Source organism: Penicillium citrinum (genome assembly GCF_028827155.1).
Source record: "Penicillium citrinum strain IBT 23319 chromosome Unknown utg000011l:1.0-294111.0:1.0-294243.0, whole genome shotgun sequence".
NCBI lineage: Eukaryota > Fungi > Ascomycota > Eurotiomycetes > Eurotiales > Aspergillaceae > Penicillium > Penicillium citrinum.
In genome coordinates, this window is record NW_026622696.1 from 278,961 (window position 1) to 293,865 (window position 14,905).

At 46.3% G+C, this 14,905-nt stretch overlaps 5 protein-coding genes across 5 annotated transcripts; 4 read left to right on the forward strand and 1 right to left on the reverse strand.

Annotated features, from left to right (window-relative positions):
* Positions 1-665: 665 nt before the first annotated feature.
* On the forward strand, positions 666-2,440 carry N7469_011630 (putative MFS monosaccharide transporter; the record flags this gene model as incomplete). The annotated part of the gene is made up of 3 exons (XM_056650535.1): positions 666-742; positions 813-1,478; positions 1,534-2,440. The coding sequence occupies 3 exons, from the start codon at positions 666-668 to the stop codon at positions 2,438-2,440; spliced, it is 1,650 nt and encodes a 549-aa protein (XP_056495044.1).
* A 1,149-nt stretch (positions 2,441-3,589) lies between these two features.
* On the forward strand, positions 3,590-4,682 carry N7469_011631 (Rab family GTPase; the record flags this gene model as incomplete). Its single annotated transcript, XM_056650536.1, has 2 exons — positions 3,590-3,635; positions 3,721-4,682. 2 exons carry the CDS (start codon positions 3,590-3,592, stop codon positions 4,680-4,682), a joined length of 1,008 nt encoding a protein of 335 aa, XP_056495045.1.
* Positions 4,683-5,390: 708 nt separating this feature from the next.
* N7469_011632 (uncharacterized protein) lies at positions 5,391-7,305 on the forward strand (the record flags this gene model as incomplete). Its single annotated transcript, XM_056650537.1, has 2 exons — positions 5,391-5,436; positions 5,516-7,305. The coding sequence occupies 2 exons, from the start codon at positions 5,391-5,393 to the stop codon at positions 7,303-7,305; spliced, it is 1,836 nt and encodes a 611-aa protein (XP_056495046.1).
* Positions 7,306-11,698: 4,393 nt separating this feature from the next.
* On the forward strand, positions 11,699-12,802 carry N7469_011633 (DUF3431 domain-containing protein; the record flags this gene model as incomplete). The annotated part of the gene is made up of 3 exons (XM_056650538.1): positions 11,699-12,006; positions 12,104-12,673; positions 12,739-12,802. 3 exons carry the CDS (start codon positions 11,699-11,701, stop codon positions 12,800-12,802), a joined length of 942 nt encoding a protein of 313 aa, XP_056495047.1.
* A 774-nt stretch (positions 12,803-13,576) lies between these two features.
* N7469_011634 (Oxoglutarate/iron-dependent dioxygenase) lies at positions 13,577-14,497 on the reverse strand (the record flags this gene model as incomplete). The annotated part of the gene is made up of 1 exon (XM_056650539.1): positions 13,577-14,497. One exon carries the CDS (start codon positions 14,495-14,497, stop codon positions 13,577-13,579), a length of 921 nt encoding a protein of 306 aa, XP_056495048.1.
* Positions 14,498-14,905: the final 408 nt, after the last annotated feature.

Consider the following 14,905-nt stretch of genomic DNA (forward strand, 5'->3'; position numbering starts at 1 on the left):
CGTGCAAATCATTGTGTAGCTTGTACAGAACAGTATCCTTGGATTTCTTGTCTTCAATCTTGGGCAACACGACGGAGCAGACAAAACCAATCACATCCGCGCCATTTCTCTCATCCACTTACAGTAAAATTTAGACTCCCTACATCAGCATTGATGTCATCAGGGACGCAAACCGCCCGTGGTAAAGCGGGTCCATAAGAAATGCTTAATCGACGATAATTGATGCATCCGGGATCTTGGCTCCACCCAGCGGAGCTCTCGACGCAAAATAGTGGACCATAATAGACTCCATTATGTTCCAGTGTACCGTCTCGACAGCGTCCTTGGTGCTGGGAGTGTTGCTGCATTGGTCAATGTCTCTCTCCTGACTTGACCGGACGCATGAGTGCGAGACGAGGACACGGGGAAAAGTTATGGAGACGAAAGCCCCACGATTGCATTTCGTTGCCACTTTCGTAAATTGTCGCAACTATTCAAATATCTCCCTTCTTCCCTTTCTCCCCCGCGGTTTGCTTTCTTGTTTTTTCCTCTTTCTTCTCCGCGTGTCTCCATTCTCTCCCCATTCTTTGCCTCATCCACGTGTGGGAGTGATTTATAGTCGCTCCAGTATATCATCTCTTATCGGATATCCCACATACATATATCCTTCCTCTACGACATACACTATGGCGCCTACTTATGCTGGCCTTTCTGGCCGGCCACTGTCGCTGACAGTGTCTACCATTGCTACTATGGGTTTCTTGTATGTTTTGAATTCAACTTACCCCGGATTCGCTTTACAACGGGGAGCATATCTAACCATTTCAATTCAGACTCTTCGGTTATGATCAAGGTGTTATGTCTGGTATTATTTCAGCAAAGGCTTTTACCGATGTATTCACAGCTGCCCAGGGAGACAACACCATGCAAGCCCTAATTACTGCAGTTTACGAGTTGGGTTGTCTTTTTGGTGCCATGTTCGCCCTCTTCACAGCTGATATGCTTGGTCGTCGATGGATGATTATCGGTGGTGCGGCAGTTATGATCATTGGTGTTATCATCCAAGTTACTTCTTTCGTCGACCACATTCCTCTTCTACAATTCTTCTTCGGTCGTGTCATCACTGGTATCGGTAACGGCATGAACACTTCGACTATCCCTACCTACCAAGCTGAGTGCTCGCGTACCAGTAACCGTGGTCTTCTCATCTGTATCGAAGGTGGTACCATTGCCATTGGTACTATGATTGCCTATTGGATCGATTTCGGTGCTTCTTACGGTCCACCTGACCTGGCCTGGCGATTCCCCATTGCTTTCCAGATTGTCTTTGGTATCATCATTGTCATTGGCATGTGGTATCTGCCTGACTCCCCTCGTTTCCTGATCTCCAAGGGCAAACACCAAGAAGGTGAATATGTCCTGGCTGCCCTGGCTGGTAGGGAAATTGATGATCGCGAGACCCAGCAACAGAAGCAGCTCGTTATTGAGTCCATCGAAGCGTATGTTGAATCTGATGGCGTCCCTGAAAAGAAACGCAAGCTAACATCTCGATAGTGCTGGTGTCGCCGAAGGAGCTGGATACTCTGACCTTTTGACCGGCGGCAAGACTCAACATTTCCGTCGTATGTTGATTGGATCTTCCTCACAGATCGCGCAGCAGCTGTCCGGTTGCAATGCTGTAATTTACTACCTGCCTGTCCTTCTTAAACAATCCCTCAATCAGTCCGAATTCATGTCGCTTCTCATCGGAGGTGTCAACATGATCGTCTACGCCATATTCGCCACATTCTCCTGGTTCTTCATTGAAAAGATCGGTCGTCGCAAGCTTTTCATCGGTGGTATGACCGGCCAAATGATCTCCATGATCATCGTGTTCGGCTGCCTGATCCCTGACAGCCCTGGTCCCGCCAAGGGCGCTGTCTTCGGACTCTTCCTTTACATGGCATTCTTCGGCGCATCCATCCTTCCTCTTCCTTGGTTGTATCCCGCTGAGATCTCGCCAATTCGGACTCGTGCCAAGGCCAACGCCGTATCTACCTGCTCTAACTGGCTTTTTAACTTCACCGTGGTCATGATCACCCCGGTTATGATCGAGCACATTAACTGGAGAACATATCTTTTCTTCGCCATCATGAACGCCGCCTTCATTCCTCCCATGATCTTCTTCTACCCTGAGACTGCCGGCCGCAGTCTGGAAGAGATTGATCTTATCTTCGCCAAGGGATACTGCGAAAACATGTCCTACGTCCGCGCCGCTAAGGAGTTGCCCAAGCTCACTGATGATGAGATCGAGCAGAAGGCTCTCGAGTATGGTTTTGGCGGTGGTGGTGCTGATGATGCCGAGAAGGGTCAGCCTAGCTCTTCCATCTCTTCCCAACAGGAGAACCACAAACAGCAGGGTGAGAGCAGTGAGTATGCTCATACTCAGTCGCAGAGCTACAATCACAGTAGCCAGCAATAAGCAGAGGCTCTGCTGTGATGTACTTTTGCATTGCAAAATGACTTGCAGATATAATGCACCGCCACTGTGGGCGCGTTATATGTGATTTGTGATTATTTTCCTTTTTGATTTCTGGAGGACCTGGACCAGATTGTCTTCGATATCCTATATATACCCTTTGTCTTGTGCTCTGATGAATCATGTTAATGACCAGGCATACATTAGTGCGATAATGCATACAATTATCAGTTCAAGTATCAGTTCAAGTGTCGCTATAATTATTGGTATACACTTTAGTATACAAAAACGTAGATCAATAACGTATGGCAATAGTATTAGCCACTGGCTCGAATGAACATGCATGATTGTACACTCTATGCATAGTGACAAGGCACCCAAGTAGTACTGCCATGAATAGTCAACTAATAACAGCAACTATGAATTTTTCGTCTTCTTACCATACCTTGGAACATACAGCAATCTAGTTCATTTACTTTTTTTTTACTCAAGAGATCTCATAAGCTCGATCTTGAATACCGCCTGCGCATTCAAGTTCCCCAGATTTGTGATTATATACTATACGGTATACTACGTTAGTGCTAGGACCTTGTACTCCGCTCCGTTCAGCGTTCCACATCGTGAACTACTAGTATTAGTTACGTCCATTCAAATCCAAAAGATGTTCCTCAGAAAGCTCAAAATTTGCTTAGAAGACAAGTTGTCTTATTTAGTAAATATCTTAAGTATCCCAATCGTAATCTTCATGGATATGTAGACCATCTTACTAGTATATAAAAGTATGCGGGGTACTTTTGTGCATAAAGTGTTCAAGACTGCTCATAACCTAGATTTCTTACTTTATTTACTACTTTCGTTTGTACACCTGTGGAATCTGAAAGGCCTCACACTCTCTCCTCCATCTCCTCTCATCATAAATCAAAGTCGCCTGACTTCCACTGAGTGAATGATTGGCGCCCTCGCGACGATCGGCTGATTCAGCCTGTTTTGGACAAACCCTTCCTTGCTTTTTGACTGACTCAACTTCAAACCTTTTTTTTTTTCTTGTTCTGCTTCTCCCTTGAAATATTATTGATTCTACTTCCCTTTCCTCCCTGCCTCCCCTCTTCATCTCTTTCTAACCCGTCATGCACATATCCCTATTCCCGCGCGATGAGCTCCTCTCTTGAGGCCAAGATCGTCGTACTCGGCGCACAGGGTACTAACACCCCCCCCCCCCCCTTTCTATACAAGACTGCTTTCCCCAGACAAAGAGTAGACCCTTACAAATAGTACTACTTTAGGAGTCGGCAAGACATCGCTCGTTCAAAGATATGTCCGAAATGCCTTTAATCCCTCCACCACGACATCCACCGTCGGCGCATCCTTCGTGACCAAACGCGTCGTCGATACCCCCTCCGATACAACCGTGCGTCTTCAAATCTGGGATACTGCCGGTCAAGAACGATTCCGTAGTATATCGCGACTCTACTATCGCGGCGCGCACGCTTGTCTCCTATGCTACGACATCACCGACGAATCCAGTTTCCAAGAAATGGCGGGTTGGCTCCGCGAACTCCGGCGCAACCTCGGCACGGACAGTAGCGGTGGAGCAGGAGGGGGCGGGGGTATGGACGAACCCCTCGTGATTCATGTCGTTGGAACCAAATCCGATATTGTTTCGGAAGATCCTACTCGTCGACGTGTTCCTTTTGAACGAACTATCGCATATGTGGCAGAACAGTTATACCCCACCCAGGCATCTACACCGCCAGCTACGGCGATGGGAATCACCAACCCAGGAGGAGGAGGATCAGGATACTTTAGCAGTGTTGTTGGAGCCGCTCCTGGAAGTGCGCCTGCTTCGGCCGGAAGTACCAGTGCAATAGCGGTTTCTTATTCAGCCGGCGCATTGCAGAGTCCAGATAGTAAGCGCAGTTCAGCATTTTGGGGTCAAGAGATAGGATGGGATTGTTGTCATGAGATTAGTGCCAAAGATGGTGAGGGTATTGAGGAAGTGTTTCGTGTGATTACACGGAAACTTGTTGAGCAGCGGAATCGCAGGGATTCTGAATCTGCTTTGATGATGACACCGAGTATTGATGGCATAGCTGGGGTTCCTGTGACGCCGAGTGTTGAAGGGAGCTTTCGTTTGGGGATCGGTGATAAAAGAAGAAGTTGGTTGGGCCTTGCGACGCCAAATAACAGTATTGAACCGGATGAAGTGCAAGTAATGGAGGCACGACGACGAGGCCGATGTTGTTAATGCTGGCAGTGACATCTCGCGATTAGTATTCTCGATTCCTCTCATTTCTCTTTGTTTTCTCATGATGGGTGGGCTGTTTGATGTTTTGATTGATACCTGCACCGGCGCTACCATATAGCATCATGTACATGCGATAATGCTGAGCATGAATAGCCTGCTTAATTTGATTAATTCAATATCGTCTGTAATGGTATACTCGACACTTATCCGATGACAAACAGCATTTCCTCTGTCTGATCTGCACAACCTGACCTCATGGCGGATCTGGTGGAGCTGCTCTTTTAGGGTTTGGTTTGTATACTTCAACTTCAAATTCAAACGAATTATCACATTCACTAAATCCCAGACCGGGAATACTTATGTTGATGCAATTATCCATAATGATGCATGCACTTATCTCCTCATGTTAACCCCGGCTACTGCTAAGCCTCACTCCAATCGCTGCTTGTCATTGGTCTTCGCCCGGGTGATTCATCGTTTACGAGGCCAAGCGCTGACTAGTCAAGACTGCAATTCTTACCGATTGCTGGGCATTTCTTCTCTGCTTGTTGCTGGAAGCTTGGACTCCTCTTCTCCTCTTTCAAGTTCTTTCCATCCATCGTATTCATCGTTTTCAACCATCTTGTGCCGCCACTCTCTTCTTATAACCGCCATTCCTCACCATCACAACTATACTTAGTTCTCACAACATCCTCTCCACTCCCCATTATGTCTGGAGTGGAGGTGGTTGCTGTTGTCGCGTGTGTGGCCGCAGGTAGGCATCCTTCATTCCATTGTTTTATTCCATCTATGCCGCTATACAATCAAGTCTCATACCCATGTGCCTGTTCTAGTTATCTCCGCCTACCAAGATGGAAGTAAAGTCTTCCAGGATATCAAGAGGAAATGGCGAGAACGACGCAGCTTGCATTCACAAGCAGCCTCTGCTGCTGATCTGGATTTCTCGCTGCAACGAAGCAGGGAGGATATCTTGACGCAATGGAATGGTCATGTCGGCAGACTTGGACATCGCTTCGAAGTCGGCGACGAAATCGCCCAGGCCACGATGAAAGATATTCTCATCGGCCTTCAACTTGCCCTCCTCACTCACCTCCGCGAAAATGGAGTACACCTCGACATTTTCGCCCTCCTCAATGTCTCCGACCTCAGCCGCGCTCGTACCATCTCTGCTCTTCATGAACTATATCAACGCTTGGCCCAGCAAGCTCCGATTCCATGGCATATGACTTCACCTGTTGCCCCAGGACTCCCTTTTATCGAACCAGGCTCGGGCATCGCCCGATATATCGGTGTGATTGAAACACTCTCTTCAAGTCAGCCGCCACTCGAGCAAACTTCGTATGCAACCCCTGGCGGTAGACCGAGTCCTTACTCCTCACCGAGTCAATTATACTCGCCATACTACTCGCCATCGGGAGCATACAATCCCCAGGGCCAAGTCCTTCCAGGAAGTATATCCAGTTCGCCGCCGGAAATGTTCTCATCGCACAGGCCATCAGTCGATGCAATCAGTCCTCGCGAAAGAAGGGCATCAGCATTCAGCTCAATCAGTTCAACCTTCAGTACCTGGCTACGTGACCGACGCCGCTCATCCGTTGAGTCCAATGAACGAGATGAGATCGCAGCAATCTCCGGTCTACCATCTCCGCCACCAACATCGCATCAAGATGCTACTACCAACACCGAATCCAGTGCCCCTCGTCCAATCCCCCAACCAACACGCGCCGAGCTTGACGCCCCATTTGAAAACGAGATCCTACGCGAGAATCCATGGATGTCCGTGATAGAAGAGCGAGTCCAACTAGAACAAGAACTCCAAGACACCCAAGCCCAACACCACCACCTCCAACCTGACATCCAAAGCCAAACGCACCCGCAAACACCCAACCGAGACTCTACTCACGGCTTCCTCACACCACCCCTAACGCGTCAATCAAACCCTAGCCCAACCAATAATGCCCACTCAAATCCCAAAGCAACCCCTTCAATCCACAGCGACATTTCAAACGATAGCGGTAGTTCCAATCGGTCAAGTGAAATAACTCTTCTCCAAATAAACCCCCGCGTCTCATTATGGCCACCAAATCGCAATAACGACTACGCGGGTTTTTGCAAAGGAGCATGGAAACAAAATTCCGGATTTGAGGGATTCAAAGTCCACTCCGTTCCAGTCGGATATTACAGCCTCGTCCCGAAATGGAAGTGCGTAAATTGTTTCTTCGATATGCCCATGGCGTCGACATCAAATTCGGGCTCCGGCTCAAGCTCGAGTTCATCGGGTACTGCGCGCTTCGACGAAAAGGTGTATACGCATGCCGGTAGTAAAATTCGGTATCGGTGGTCATTTCTGGCAAAGTCTCATATTGCGAGTAAGACGCGGCCAGCACCTGCGAGTGCTGCTGGGTCGGTAGCTGTGGCGAAGATCGGTACTTTTGGGTGTATGTTTTGTTGTTTTGAGAGTGATCGGTCTGTGGTTGCGTATGGTGGTTTAGATGTTTTTATGAATCATCTTGGCGAGGCGCATCGGGGGTTCATGGGGAGCTTGTTGGGAAGTACAAGATGTGTTACTGGGAGGGTTGCTGGTGTTGAGGAAGTTTTTGATATTAATATTCCTCCTCTGTAAGAATTGAGGTAAGTAATGAGTTTGTTATGGCTATTCCTTCGTTTGATTTTGCTTGCTGGGTTCAAGTTGTTTGGTCTTTCGCGATTGGAGTTCAAGTTGGTTCTGGTGATATCCCGGGTCGCGGTCTATATTCATGTAGCATAGTATCTCAATAAAAGCATGATACAGCTAATTGGAATCCGAATTGAGTGAGACTAGTACAGAGCCTCAAGCATCGCATGACTCGTAGTCGGAGGGTTCAAGCTCAATTGGTTCAACTTGAAGCTCAGACACCATGGCTGTTTCAACATGAAGTCATCGGTAGGAAATGTTTCTAGATTCTGACGGTCCCCGATTGGAATGTGGATTTTATGTAGCAACCTCGGCAGTTAAAACTGATTGGACTCCCTTCCACGCGAGGCAAGGAGATAATTACTAGATTGTTACTAGATTGATCAAGTTTGATATGAAACATTCGGCAGCGCATGCCGATCAATTCTGTGCCCGCGCGAATGAGCGATGAAGATTCATGCGGTGGAGTAGGGCTGGAGTCCGCGGACCCCCGAGGAGTTCAGAATAAAGATGGATATATTCATTTTTTCAGCATGGATTTCACAGTTCAAAAGAAAATAGGCAAGTAAAGCTTGACTTGAGGAGTTTTGCATTTATCCAGGTTAATTATTCCCAGCAGAACACCGGATTCCAAGGGAAGAGCGTTCTCCCGTCAATCCGTCATCTTCACTCGAGAGACGGTAATCCACTAGTGAAATCTCCTGCCAGAATGGTGTCGGTCTCGGCATTAGCGTGAGCAGATTTCTCTTTGTCTTGTGGGGTGTCAGTCGAACCCTTCCTGGTCCTATTAGGCAACAATGGGATCAAATTGGAGTTGAAGATGCCAAAGGCTTATAATCTGAGCAGATATCAACCCCAAGCAGAGACTTATATAGCAGACGAAAAGAAGAATACACAGCCAACTTGTATGAATGATAATATTAGGCAAATATGAATCATGTCTCCAACGCCTGTGAAGACATTCTACTTTATTGGAGTCTGCAGAGTCGGTAACGAACCGAGCCAACTGTGGATCTTCGACCGAGACTAACCAAAAGAGTTCGGAAACAATCGATTATATAGAGAATTTGAAGAATGGAACAGAAATTAAATGATACCAAGCAAATCTTGTCTCACGCCACCTGCCGTCTTATCAATCAGAGATTGATATAAGCATATATCCACCCGGATTTCACCATGCAAAGGCTGCCAAGCACAATTCCCTTACCACTAACGCATGGAAAATGGTATCCTCAGGGCCAAGAAGTTTTTGCTGCCATGAATGTCGTCGACGGAAGGTGAAAGTAGGCTTGTATTAGCTAAATCCTAAGCTGAAGCTATTCTAATCGTTTTTGACAGTGCGATGGCTTGAAACCGGAATGTCGGCGCTGCGCAAAACGTGGGAATACATGCACGGGATACCCCAGCACATTTAAATTTCTCGATAATCGAACACCTCAGACGGATCAAACTGCATCAAATAGACCGAGATCAATTCCCAGCCCATCACGGCGAGCGGGTTCCGACGAGTCTTGGAGACCAGCTCAAATCCAACAGTCGTCTGACAAAGACAATCTACAAAAGTGCTGTTCATTCGACAACAATAAACCCGGAACCCGTTCAAATGCCGAATCAGACAAAAGTATGTTCTCTGATGATGAAATGCCAATTTACGAAAATCTATCCATGCTCAACCGTAGGCCCAAACATTCCCCCCGTCCAGCCCGATTGATCAAAAGCAACTGAGCATATACAGTACCATTCTCCCCACCGTCACCCAGTGAATATTACCACGCGATGAGCTATAATGGCAGTGGCACTATATCCCCATCAAACACATGGACAAGCCAAAGTCCGCCATTGCTCACAGACATTCTCGAGTCCCAACTACAACACACAGAACCGACGACTAGCAATCCAACAAACCGCAATACTGCCACTCCTTCCACCAACTTGAACAAAGACTTCCCACGCTATGGCTACACCGCAGAAAATCAAGACTATAATAGTTCTTCGAACATGACAGACGATGAACTAGAAGAATACTGGAAAATGCTGAAACCAGACACGGAATTGACAACGACATCAGATCCGGTTTCTTATTCTGATATTTCAAATCCACCGCGGGAACAGTGTGGGAGCACAGATTGTAACCCTCCGAATGAACAGTGTACATATCACAGGGAGAGTACGATGGGGTACGAAGATACTACCAGAATGCCTGCTTATGGTCTTTACATGAGCTCTTTTTTCATGTGATATGACTTCTCAGATACCCAGTCTTTGTACTTTGTACAATTAATGATATCAAGTTCGAATTTTAGATTCGCTGTTTGTACTTTCGGTAAAAGAGTGCATTGATATAAGTGACTGATTAGTATCTTGCATCATACCAGAATCTAGCGATCGCTCGTCCTTCGCGTATTAGCTCTGCCTTGGTACCCCCTCTTACTAGCCGATATGATAATAAGAGACACGGTCTTCACCCGATAATTTCAAGGAAACATTACCTACCATGTCAATCCTGGGAGTGGATTCCCTAGGCCCCTTCATACCGGCTTCTGGCCGAGGGCATAAGTATATCCTCATTGCTGTGGAACTAGGTAGTACTACTAGGACTAATGTTTAGTACCTACTAAACGGGTAGTGGTCCTATAGCTGATCAGTTGCAAGCATGATACCTATCACCTAATGGGTATAAGTGCTGCTGGAAGTAACCAATTTGGAAATATCATACTATAATACTATTTTGTGGGGTGCTACTTGGAAGTAGAACTACTATTGGAGTAATAGATAGTAGTACCATCTTACCCTGGAGCGTGAGATATATATTTATGAGCTCCGTGGACGCAATTAACAAAGCCAACTAGTGTTGTAATTTTACTACTTTGCTAATCCGATCTGATGATCGTCTAAAAAGTAACAGTATCTCGATGTATTTACAGTAGTGTGGTTTGGGTAGAAGTACCACTCGGACTCCGTGGAATGCATGTATATCCCCGGCCCTATCTTACTAGCTCTACTACCCTAGTAGTAGTAGTCGTAGTAGTAGTAGTTCAGATTTTGAAATAGTACTAATATATATACTAATGATTCTCAAATCAAGATACTCCAATTCCACCTAGTATACTAGTTTATTTGGCTACTATTTAATACTACTCTGGTACAGCATCAACCTTGTGAGAGGAAAACATCGGGCATTGAAGGATCTCCACCTCCGATGATCGGCGACTGTCGTTTCATATACAGTGTGGCCTGTGCTTTGATTGTAGTTCGCAGAATACTCCGTGTTCTGCGAATTAGTATTGAAGAGTCTAGTTAGCTCTCGAATTGCTATAGAGTGTCTGTATAAATGATATCTGCTATTTAGCAGTTAGCAGTCTTCAATAGGATTGTCTCATTGATGGGGAGCCTCTTCAATTTGCCGATGCCCGATCGGAGAATATTAGTCAGCAAGGGATACCACAATCATGAAGTATAGCATAGTATATAAAGTAGTATAACTACTAGAAGTAATTGATTATAACTATAGTATATGCAAGTATGTCTGTCTGATATATCACAGAGATATGCAAGATGATGCGTTCTTAAATCCCCCGCTTCATATCAATACTCCTTATGTATGTACATATCATCCATGTTGACTGTACACAAACCCAATACCTACTACACAACTATATCAATTGCCGGAGTACTATCATTCCCATACTACTAATCTATAACCATGAACCTTCTCTAACAGTATATTGCTACGAACTACTCCGTACAGAGTACTCTAGAATAGAATGGACCCTTGCTGATGCCCCACTGCAATCTGCCAATCTCACTCGATCATGCCAATGCGCTAAAGTCAAAATGCAATCTGCCATTCAGGGGTTACTCTCGTCCTGTATTACTCTACGGACTTCATTATATTACAGTATCTGTAAACACAATTTCCAAGTATATGTACAATCACTGGGAGTATTCTCTACTCTACTCTTATATACTACACTACACTCTACTCTACATACTATACACAATATACCGTACTCATACAATGACTATCTCTGTACTGCTGATGGCCCACTTCGGGAGATTGTCTTTCTCCAGCTCCACTCTCCCTAGTTGATTTTGAATCTGCTCTGCCTTTCATTTTTTTTTTATTAATTTTCCTTTAATCTTTCTCCTACCTTTTCCCCCTCCCAAACTTTCCAAACTGTTCAAACTGTCCAGTTGTGCTTTTTCCGAAAGTCACGGGGCCGTCAAACCTCAAACCTTTTCCTCTCCCTTTCTCTTATTATTCTTCCCCTTCACCCACCACCAACTTTCGTTTCACCCACTTACCCCCTCCACCACCAGTTAATCCTGGCCACGGTATGCCATGAGGCTCGCAATCCGTGTCGGTTCTGCCGCCGTGCTGATTATCTTCGCCCTGGTCGTGCTTAATCGTCGTTATAACTCCGAGCGCAGTCCCGCCTCCTTCTGGCATTTCGATACCACCTCCTTTCAGGCTGCGCTACGCCCTCAATCGCAGGCTCCGGCTACTCGTCGCAAATGGGGAATTGGTACGGATCGGACAAATGGGTTGACTTACCAGAAGACTCCCATTGAGGTTCCCAATGAGGGTATCATTGTCATGGGAAAATTGCGCGGCGAGGATACAGCCTGGGTTTCTGCTGAATTAGCCGAGTGAGTACTCTGAAATTGGACGAGAAGACGGAGAGGGAACGATTTTAGATCTTCCTCGCATTAAGGTAGGAATTTTTTTTTTGCTAATCAATTACAGATGGCGCAATTTCATCTACACAGTTGACGACGTTAACGCCCCCGTCCACACTCGTTCCAACAAAGGTCGCGAAGCCCAACCCTACCTTCAATTCCTCGTCGATCACTACGATGACCTCCCCGCCATCATCGTCTTCCTCCATCCACACCGCGACGGCTGGCCCGGCGCCTGGCACACCGATACCATGGACTACAGCAACGTGGACTCGGTTCGAGCCCTGCAGCGCGACTTTGTTCAGCAGCAAGGCTTCGTCAGTCTGCGCTGCCAGTTGAATCCCGGATGTCCAGCTGAGATGCAGCCTTTCCGGAAGCCGGCTAAACCTGGTAACACCGGTGAGAAGCATTATGCTGAAGCATGGAAGGAATTGTTCGGCAATACCGATGTCCCTAAGCAGATCGGTGCCCCGTGCTGTTCGCAATTCGCTGTTTCTCGAGATCAGGTTCTGCAACGCCCGCGCAGCGATTACAAGCGTATGCTGGACTGGGTGTTGAATAATGATTTGCCGGATGAGGTTACTTCTAATATTATGGAGTATACCTGGCATATTATCTTTGGCAAGGAGCCTATCTTGTAAGTCTTTTCTTTCCACTGTACACCCTACACCATACGTGAACCGTGCATGCTAACGTCTCCAGCTGCCCCGATACATTTCAATGCTACGCCGAAGTCTACGGTGAAGAAGTCGTCATGGCCTCTTAAAGAATCTGCCGTCTCCCTCCCGCCTCTTTTACCCTGTATTCAATTTCTTTGTATTCATCTATATTCTTCTTCTGCGGGAGCTGACTCGGTCACGATCGCCGCATGACTATGCTGCACTATTTGTTTGTACATGGAGTTGGTGGCCATAGCTTACGCATATTGGTGTTGTAAATGAATTATGTTTCACAGTGCGGAAGCACCCACTACCAATACAAATTATCTACGGAATAGATAGATACTCCTAGACTTTTTAGTAGTGGTGATACGGTAATATTTATCGCCCAGCCCTTGGCAATACTCGGCGGATCCCTAAAAAACCTCGGTTGAGCGTTAAAGACTTTCATGGCTCATTTTGATGTCTCAAGCCACGTCTCACTCGAACAAAGCCCTAACTCCAATCAAGTCAAAACCCTCCATCACGCCTACAAAATAGTCCCCAAAAACGTGGAGCAGTGGAGTACGGATTTCTCCGGATTATCCACATTCCTTAATTTAGGGCTCGCTAGAACATCTCACTGATACTCCGTAGACGAAGTCTCCAAAATCATCACGCTTGATAGTCCGTCTTTTCCACATTCATCTTCATCTCCTTGGCGATATCATCCCATCTCCAAATAGGTCCCGTTCCAACATTATAATGATAATAATTATCCGTTCCAGCGGGAATCATCGCTTTCCGGAATGTAATATTAATCCTGCCACCAAGAGAAGCCTTCCCCTTTCGCTTCGGAATACTATGTAACCAATTTGACTGTGTAGACCCCTTCATAACAATCATATCACCGGACGCAAGTGGTAATTTAATTGTTGACCCGATCCCATCATTTCCAGAGTATCCGGCACTTTTCCCCCGGGACCAGATGGAGAAGGAGGTGGTTTATGTTTTAGCTGGAATTCCCTCTCAGCACCGAGTGATAATGAGGCAATGGACGGATGGTGACCGAGGAATCGCTCGTCATCGGAATGAAATGCAATACTATCGTCTCCGGAAGCGTAGTAATTGACTAAAACGAAGTTGTACGTTGTGTTTGTGGCGGATTCAACGAGGGTTTTTAAGTGTTGGAGACATGTCGGTATTGGTCGTGGAGAATGACCGTACTTATGCTTCATGCTAGGGGTGTTGGGTTTACGATGTAGTGTGAGGGCCTCGGTTGTATCTTGTTTTGTTTTTGCGTCTGTGTCTGCATCTTGCTTTGTGGTCGGTAGTTGGACTGGATAAGTTGTTTCCAGGTCATGGCGAATAACATCTCCATCTCCATCTCCATCTTCGCCTACACTTGCAGATGCAGTCGAATGAAACAACTCATCTTCAAAAAAACACCCTTCATCAACACCAAAAACAGTCGTAAATCTCGGGGTGTTAATCTGAACATCAACACCACCCCTCTTCGCAAAATACACAACCCTATAAAAAGGCAATTCGGCCCGAAGAAACCGAAATAATTCATTTGCAGTACTGCGCGGGATAAAAGGCTGAAAATAGAGACAGTCCAGATCTGGCTGCGAATTCATGACTTTCGCTTCGCGGGCTGGTGTATTTTCTTCCATTGCTTTTGTGAGATGGATTGGGAGTTTTGCGATGGGGATTGGGTATGTTGGGTGTGTATCTGGTGGGATATCGATGGAATTGGTATGGATTTCTTTTGTTCTTTTCGGAGGGGGTTTGAAGAAGGCGTCTAGGGTTCTTTTTGACATTCTTGCGGTTATTCGAGATTAATTGGGAGATTGGATGAGAGAGAGAGAGAGAGTTGAGATTGACATTGAAATTGAGATTGAAGAACGCGTCGCGTGGAAAAGATGTGGATGGGTGATGTCATGCGATCGATGGGTAGCCCGATTCGGATCTGCGATCTGGTATTGATGGACTCGGGATGGAGACGGGATTGATCGGCCGTGGGTGAAATCGGCTTATTATGGGGTTGCGGGGCGCTGAGATCAGGTAGAGATGGGATTTGGATTATGCGTTGTTTACTGCTAAAGTTACAGCGTGCTGTAAGGTTCATGGCGTAGTCCAGATCAATGTATTTTGATTGTCAAGATTGAAACTCAGCTGAGTCTTCTGCCCTTCGCAAGTTTAACTTGACAAGAATCGAAACAATACAG